Here is an 8,858-nt window from a genome sequence, read left to right on the forward strand (position 1 = left end):
ACACATACACACACTGTCCCCTGGGGTAGATTTTTCTAGGCCTGGGAGTAAGTCTATTAGAACATATTACATCATCAAAGAAGGCCAGCTCCCACGACCCAGTACATTACAGAGCAGCCTGAGGGGCAGACTGGGATCACGCCTCCTGTGACTCAATACGCACATTAACTCCAGCTAACTCTGATGTATGCAACCAAGGACAAATACAAAAGTGGTTCAGGCTTTCACATGCATTCCCACTCTCTGGCTGAGAGAGGGTACTGCTATTGCCTAAGAATGACACAGAGTAGTTTTACGTCATTTACTGTTTTTGCATGATTGTGAATTCTAGATTAGGCTAATATGATTCAGTAACAAGTGTGTAAGGGGATATTTTGGTGTTTCCCCTGTAATGGAAGATAGTGGGGTATCTTTGGCAAATCAGAAGTTGAATACAGAGCTATATCTTGTAAAATTAATGAATTCTTAAAATACAGAAATTGCTCCTAAATTCAGCATTAAAGCTATATTAGGGGGTTTCCAAGACAACTGCACAGAATGATAGAAATGTAAGTGAACCTACCTATGATAACATTTTACACTGTTACCAAAGTATTTCTATTGTATGGTATTGGTGGGGGATTTTTACATAACTGTTTGATGTGAGGACTCATGAATGTGTTAAGGCTGTAGTTTTGAAACAGGGCAAGGCTGGTAATGTCACATGATGGAAACATGTCCTCACACTTGCCCTTGTTAACTCATATTGTGACTGCATTCTGAGTCACTTTCTAAGGAAAGTCAGATATACTGAAAGTATCTCTTTGTGGCATCAGACCGTGGCTGCTAGATAGTGGTTGGATTAGAACACAAAAATACCAATTCAAAATTTCAGCTTGTTTATTGTAGGGAGATGGCGTGTATAACAAACTGTGATAATGATACGCTGGTCCATTAAACAGTTTTAATTGTCTCCTTATGTTTAAGGTACTGTGTGGTAATTAAACTGTGACTTGGACTATAATTAAAGATGCTTCAGACCAGGAAAGTTCGATGATGCTATCGGTAAAGTTATTATGTCCTATAAATGTGCTTGTGTGTGTGTGTGTGTGTGTGTGTGTGTGTGTGTGTGTGTGTGTGTTGAAACTTGAAGCTATAGTGAGAGATTTACTTAAGTATCACACAATTCCTGCTCCTGCACAGTACTGTTTACAAAAGTCTGTGTCTGTGTGTGCAACTATGTGTCTGTGTGAAAAGAAAAACACAGAGAAGAAAACATGTGGTTTTGCTTGTATTTTGCTTCGTTTTCACAAAACAGGTACAAGGAGAGGAAAAAGCATTTGAATAGAACCTGAGGTATTTTGCATCAAGCAGCCTAAGGTATCTGTAAATGTCGCTATTTACAGCAATATCAAAATTACCAATATCATTATAATAATTACACAAGGACCGCCTGCTTGTTCTTCAACAATTAAAAGGCTGAGGAGAAAGAACAGAAAGGAACATAGAAGGTCCAGCAGCAAGAGTAGGGCCAACACACAAGCACAAGCCAACCGGAGGAAAGGAGCTGAGATTCTGCGTTATCTCAGTTATCCTGTTCACATTGTGCTGAACCATACCCCCCATTACCCATTACCCATTACCCAAGCATAGGAGAGAGCAGTGGAAACTGAAAGACAGTAAAAAAAGAAAATTGTAGAGAGAGAAAAGGAAGGAAAAAGTGATCCAAGAGGCCTTTATTGTATTGGTGTGCTCAATGAAACCAATCGATCCTGGGAGTTTCCCCTGAGACTGAGAATGTCCCTTAGCGGCGTTTGGCCTATTCCACTGCATGGGTGCCTGGGAAAGGCCTTGAACAGTCATTCCGCAAGTGCTGTGTGCTTAACTGGTGTTGTCTGAATGGTGGAAGTGTGAGAGCACAGTGGGTTTGAGTCTGGATCCACAGAGCGTTTGAGTCTTTCCCAGGCACCATGCTGAGGTCGGAGAGCCGCACCGCAACTGAGTTCAGAACAAAAGGTGGTTTTCTGCCACTTTTCATGTCATGTGTGACGTTCATTCTTCACTGTGTGCATACCAATAGCCGGTATATATATTGTATAGTCAGGACAGCACAGAAGGGCTGCAATAATCAGGCAAGGGGTTCTCAATCATGGCATGCATGTGCAGGTTATGAGAGACTGGCACACAAGAGGAGGTTTGTCAGATTGATAGAGATCTTTTTAAAATCGTTTTGTATTGCTGGAGTTTGTGTTTTGTTTGTAAGTGTTTGCATTCTTATAAATACAATACAGTTAAACTGCAAGAAATAAACAACATAAGTTCACAAATATTATATTATTTCTCATTGCCAGAATGAAACAGATAAAATAAATTAAAACATAATAATGGATAAAACATTTGTCCATTAAAATTGCAGTACGAGTCTTTACATATGCATGTATATGTGTACGGATATATATATTTTAATATATATATATTTATATATATATATATAAAGCTTAGTGCTGTTGGTACACAGCTTGTCTTTCTGTAGGTAGCCAGCCACTTTGAGCATGCTCAGTGTACATTTGGAGGAGGAGTTACAGTAGTTTGGTTGAGAGTGCACCACTGGTGCAACTCCTACCATAAACACACAGGATATTATCACAACTAATACTTTTGCGGTGCATATAGCTGTTAACACTGAAAAAATTGACAGAATGTCAAAAGAAAACAAAACTGTAAAGAATCTTTATGTTTTCACCTGTGGTGAACCACAGTCCTCTTCATGTTAATTAATTTGGGCATGCTGGGAATCTGAGTTCTCCCAAAAGAGCATCCTTCATTTCGAACGGTACAGTAGCACGCCTGGTGTGTGTGTGTGTGTGTGTGTGTGTGTGTGTGTGTGTGTGTGTGTGTGTGTGTGTGTGTGTGTGTGTGTGTGTGTTCATAGCTTTCCTTTGGTGCTGGAGTATGGCACTTGTCTTTCAAAGTACTGCAGTCCAATAGGAGAAACTCAATGAATGTCATTCTTTTACCTCTGTCAATGCAAACTGTCCATCGAGCACGTCAGGGCAAAGCTCCCTTTGCCAAAAAGTCCAGCCTGCATTTCATTTGCCTGGTACTCTGTGACAACTGGAGTCTTTCCTCATAGCCCAGCCTAACACACAGACCCTCATATCTGAACTGTTGGTCGGTCTGTCTGTCTGTCTCTGTGAGGCAGGATTCTTCCAAGCCCATTAACTGAAGCCGACCTGAAAAAGGTCTGTGTAATAGTTACAACCACCTCATTTAACTCCTCCCGTCTGTCCATGTCAGTCCCAGGCCGTGGTGTCAGGACACCTCGATGATCTCCATGCTCCCGGAGAAACTCGACTGCTTGCCCAGCTTGCCCAGCTCCTCCCTGGAGTTCTCTGAGATGGCCTCCTCAAACTCCATCTGGCAGCTGAGGCGCTTGAACTGTTTGTCCACCACACTGCTGCCGCCAGAGGCCGAGGTGTCCTCGTGCCAGCTGCCCCGCGAGTCCCTGCCCTCCCTGGGCTTGTCCCGCAGCTGCACCCGTTCCTCGCAGGAGCCGGCGCGCCCGCTGCAGCCGAACGCCATGTAGGCCGAGCTGCTCCCGAAGCGCAGCGTGGAGGAAGCCGCGGAGGAGATGTCCGAGCCGGAACCAGGGCCGCATCCGGAGCCCAGGAACCATGGGCAATCGCCGGTGGGGGTGCTGGGTGTGGTGGCCTGCACTGTGTCCCTGTGCTGGGACCAAGTGGGGCTGACCAGCAGTGAGCTCTTCCTGCCGCTGACCTGTTCGGAGTGGGGGTTGTGGGGCGCGAGCAGGGGATGGGGGAGGTTCAGGCTGAGGGAGAGGGAGTGTGGAGGGGTGGGTGGGGTGGAGGTCTCGCTAAGGCTGCTAGTACCACTGCTGCTGCTGCTGCTACTGTTGCTGCTGCTGCGCCTTCCTTTCCTCCGCTGCCGGACCCGGCCCTCCCCTGCCCCTCCGCTCGGCGATTCGGCCAAGCCTGGGCTGTCCAGCACGGGGGAGTACTGGCACACGCCGTTGCTGTTCTCGGGGCTGTCCAGCTTGCACAGTTTGGGCACATCCTCAGAGCTGATGGGCGTGAGCGCCAGCTTGGGCGGGGAGAGGCGCTGGCACTGGCCAGGGTTGTACACAGACTTGATGTCCAGGGAGAAGGAGCGCTTGAGGCGGTTGGTATCAGCAATGTGCTCAGCAGACAGATGCAGGCCATTCAGGCCCCGCTGCAGTCCGCCGGAGCTGACGAGTTTGGGTTCAGAGCCCCCAGCGACAGCATCTGAGCCGCGCTCTCGGCCACCTGGGAGGCAGCTCGGAGCGGTGCCAGCCTCCCTCTGCTCACCGAACATCTCCCGGGCCTCCTGCTCCTCCTCGTGGCGCTCCATCAGAGTCTTCATGGGGTGGCAGGTCAGCGCCTTCAACACCTTCAGGCCCTTCTCAAACTCCAGCAGCTGGCCCAGGAAGTTAAAGTTGGGGGAGATCGACGGCCTCCGGTCTTTTACAAATCTGCCAAAACAAACATGTTTTTAGATGCTTGTCTGACTTTTTTAAACATGTTTTTAGATCCTAGTCTGACTTTTTTATAAAGGTTTTGTTTAAAACAAACCAACAAAGTAATCTGATTCTGATTGTGATGGCAAGAGTTATAATGTATTATGAACTGTTACTGGTTATTTGAATGTAGTTTATGTTATGTATAAGAGCATGTTTGTATGGGTACCTGTAGGCATCATCAGATGACAGCCCCATAGTCTTCATGATGTAAGCGATGGCGATGGTGGCCGAGCGCGAGATGCCCGCCAGACAGTGGACGATGACGCGGCAGTTAGACACCTTGGCTTTGTCTGTGGAGGGAGGAGAGAGAAAACACGTCAGGACACGCAAGACTCTGAGGGGCCAGCACAGCAGTCCGTAAAAAACCCCACAAAAAAAACCTTCACATCCTGTTTTACAAGGCCACCATCAGCAGACCTCCCACCCAGGTGCTTTACAGGATACTTATTCAGAGAGATCAAAACACACACACACACACACACACACACACACACACACACACACACACACACAGCAGGCCACACAAAATGAACACACACTCACGCTGAGTCAGCAGGGTGTAATAGCATGCGGTTTCACAGTGGAGCCTGCTTACCGATGAAGTCATTGGTTTTGTCTAGCCAGGGCAGCAGCTTCTCACAGTAGTTGTCGTTGACGGGAATGCGCATGAAGTGGCTCTCGCTGATGAAGTCTGGCTTGGGACAGGTGTTACTGGCATTCAGCACATAGGTGATGCCATTCTGTGCCATCAGGTCCTGGAGGAACAACAAAGCCAGCCTTGAGTCCACGATGTCAGATTTCGCGAGAAATAAACTCATCCCACATTTCTAACGTAAAGTCAGGTTTTATTTCTTCTTTAGAATGAGGATGTTTGGTATGTTTCCTCCAACTGGTTGCCGGTGAGAAAACGTATCATTACTGGCATCTGCTGTCATCTTATCTTTTAGAGCAGTGTGAATGTCTATGCGTGAGTGACTAAGAGAGATGGTATGCTGTGATAAAATGCTTTGCAGGGGAAGTCAATAATCACTTTGACAAGGCTGACATTTGAAAACAGGCTTCAGCTTCAAAGCCTGCGCAGAATGCGGCCCATTGTTTATCTGCTATGATCTCATTGAATTCCTATGTCGCTAATGCTTTACCTGAGTATGCAAACAGCCCCAAGAAGGAAAAGTGTGTTCAAACATGTCATTACTGACTGGAAAGTGATCCAACATGTCACCAGCCTCCTGTAATTCTACTACATACCTGACATTTCAGATCATGAGAACATTCATGTTCTTTCCTGAGTATCTCAACTCCAACAGGTGTGAGTAAAGAAATATTTTTACCGAAAACAGTTTTGCTGTCTTGAATGCCACCTATTCTTTTCTGCTTAACTCTGACCATGTGAGGAGTGAGTGAGGAGAGAAGACTGAGAGGAGCTGGCAGGGATGGGGGGCGCAGGGGGGTGCGGGCGGAGGAAGTTACCTTGTTGAGGACGTCCCTCTGGGAGCCCAGGTAGAGGTGGGGCAGGATGCGGGTGGGGCCCACGTTGGCGACAGGCAGGCAGGGCTGAGACAGGCTCATGGGGAGGATGGTGGCCTGCTTGCTCTCGCACAGGCCGGGGAAACAGGAGGAGAAGGCCGCAAAGCCCCCTAATAGAAAGAGGGAGAAAGGAGAGAAAGAGAGAGACTTAGTCATCATAGAGAAAACAAACATCGACATGACCAGCGGTCCCTAGGGCCTATCCAAAAAAAGCCACCTTTGATTATTTTCACAAGTAAAATCGAGGTCAGCCTTGGGAGAGTTCCCCTAACAGTGGCACAAAACCTGCCTATTGAGGTTTGCATACAGTGGCTCGTATGCTCTGAGTCAGACCTGCGGTGTAATATGTGCATGCTGCGCAATTACAGGACACCCAGGTTTGGCTGAGGCTTTGGACACGTTCACGGCACAACACAGAGCAAATGCACATCGCTCAGCCCAGGCAGCGGCGGGGATTCACTGCATGTTAAAGTACACAAGGCCCCCAGCAGGCACCTCCGACCATCCCACTCCCACTCTGCAGACAGAGAGACATCCTGTCTGCCTCAGCCGGCCGACGCAAACGACATTACCAGGCCTGACATGCTCATTACATGTGGCCTTTCACCTAGAAGACAGATCCAACCACGGACACTGAAAGGAGGAGAGGAGAGGTGAGAAATGGAGGGAACAGGAGAGTTTAGAGAGAGAGTTTTTGAGAAGTGTAGTGTAGAAAAGTGTAGAGGAGAGAAGTATGAGGAGAGGAGAGAAGTATGGAGAAGAGGAGAGAAGAGGAAAGAAGAGGAAATGAACCGCTGGCCCTTTAAGAGCGAGGCAAATCTGGTGTTGGCGTCTGTCTCTCACTCCCTTTTCCTGCATGATGTCATCTCCTCTCCTTGAAAACGGCATGAGGGAGAGGGAATGAGGCAGGCCACAGGTGTGGACACAGGCACACACACACACACACAAACACACACACACACACATATGAATACAAGCACACACACTGCAAGTCCCTGTAAGGCCTAATCTAAGTTAGTAAGTAATCTAAGACCTTCTTCAGCAGTCAGTTGCTCTGGGGCTGAAAGCATGACGTTTTACACACTTAGCTGTAGATTACCTCAAATCTAAACATAGCCTCATATTTAGCAATGCCGTGCACACACTAAAAGTTACCAATTGCTTAACACCATAATTTGATGATCTCAGCCTGACTTGCCACGAGGTGCCTCTAGAAAGGCAAAGCATGAGCTGAACAGATCGATTAAAACATCCCCAAGTTTCTCCAATCGCTCTTTCAAATCTGGTACGCATTAGCTCTGCTTCCAAGTAAGGCAGGCGTCTGGAGCGATGACATCACCCCCGGATTAGTGCTCACCGTCGACCTACTCCACTCCACCGACACCAGAGAGAACACAGACAGCAGGCCAGGGAGAAAGAGGGAGAGAGAGAGAGAAAGAAAGAAAGAGAGAGAGAAATGAGAGACAGAGAAAATGAAAGAAAGAGAGATGAGGGTTAAGAGGAGTTGAGGAGAGGCTTGCACTGCTGAAAGGCGTTGAGAACGAGTGGTGGGGAGGCGTGAGTGCCCTTAACAAAGGATGAAAGCACCAGGGGCTTTAAAATAGGATGAGTGCTGGAATATTTATTTGACTAAGATGGACTGCACAAGGGGGATAAAAAAAGGGAAATAAATGGAGTTCCTTATCCTTCCCCCTGAAAATCTTTACAATTTCCCTCCTTTCTTTTTCCTATTCAGGGTCTGGCCACCTGCTCGAGTATTTCCCCTCCTCAGCGTCCCCTCGCTCCCCTCTAGAACAAGACGCCTCACTGCCAAGGCCTTCCTTTGGCTGCGCCTCCACAGCTGCAGTGGAGAGTGTGGCTGAGGCTTTTGTGGCCTCATAATCAATGAGCTCTTGTGCACACACACAAATGCACACACGCACAGCTACACACACACACACACACACACACACACACACACACACACACACACGCAGTCACACAAACAAACTTTCTCTTTCTCCGTCACAAACACACAAATACACATACACATATACATACACACATGCACATGCACAGACACACACGCACACACACACACACAGACACACAAACACACTCTCTTTCTCTGACACAAACACATACAGTACATACACATTTACATACACACACATGCACCGACACACACACACACACACACACACACACACACACACACACACACACACACACACACAAATACACACTGGCTGTCTTGCCTCTGGCACTGCTGGCCATGTGGTGTCATTATCTTAGATAAGAGGCGAGATCAGTGAGTGCAGCAGCGAGCGTTAGCTCCCAGCCGTTTCCAGGTGCAGGTGTGCTTGTGCACACAGGGGCGGCTTGTAGCATGCTGTGTGAGTCAGAGCGGGCTAACCTGCTCTCCGACTTCACACGCCGAGAAACGTCATAACGGCAGGCAGGCTACACCGGCTACGCCGCCGACACCACCAGCGGCCTCCGTCACAAAATCTGCATGTTTACTTTTTTTCTCTCTTTTCCTCAGCGGCTGTGTGACAGCTGATTGAGAGTGTCGGTACTGTGATGGAGGCCAGAGGTAGGTTTCTCACGGCGCTCACCGCCTCTTCCACCTCCGCCAGGGGCCCAGGAGCAAGCCATTAGCCAGAGACTGACATGAGAACGGCGGGGAGTGAGCGGGTGGCGCATCAGGAAATCCAGGCTCTTGCCTCCCCAAGCCTGCTCCGACTGGCCCTTTAAGTCCTCACTGAAGGCTTGTCTGTTTCCAGCTATTAATGGCAACTGCCAAACAGGATGA

At 48.1% G+C, this 8,858-nt stretch overlaps 1 protein-coding gene across 2 annotated transcripts in view; it reads right to left on the reverse strand.

The window, feature by feature from the left end:
- Positions 1–1,257: 1,257 nt before the first annotated feature.
- The window catches only part of LOC105906555 (dual specificity protein phosphatase 8-like), a 41,087-nt gene continuing 33,486 nt past the window's right edge, over positions 1,258–8,858 (reverse strand). For both annotated transcript variants that reach the window (XM_012834734.3, XM_012834735.3), the window contains 4 exons: positions 6,008–6,174; positions 5,133–5,292; positions 4,704–4,827; positions 1,258–4,489 (listed from right to left, as the gene is read on the reverse strand). In XM_012834734.3, the coding sequence (XP_012690188.1) occupies positions 3,292–4,489; positions 4,704–4,827; positions 5,133–5,292; positions 6,008–6,174 (1,649 nt within the window). In that variant the 3' untranslated portion in view covers positions 1,258–3,291. The remainder of the gene's footprint in view (positions 4,490–4,703; positions 4,828–5,132; positions 5,293–6,007; positions 6,175–8,858) is intronic.

This window comes from Clupea harengus, chromosome 6 (genome assembly GCF_900700415.2).
Source record: "Clupea harengus chromosome 6, Ch_v2.0.2, whole genome shotgun sequence".
NCBI lineage: Eukaryota > Metazoa > Chordata > Actinopteri > Clupeiformes > Clupeidae > Clupea > Clupea harengus.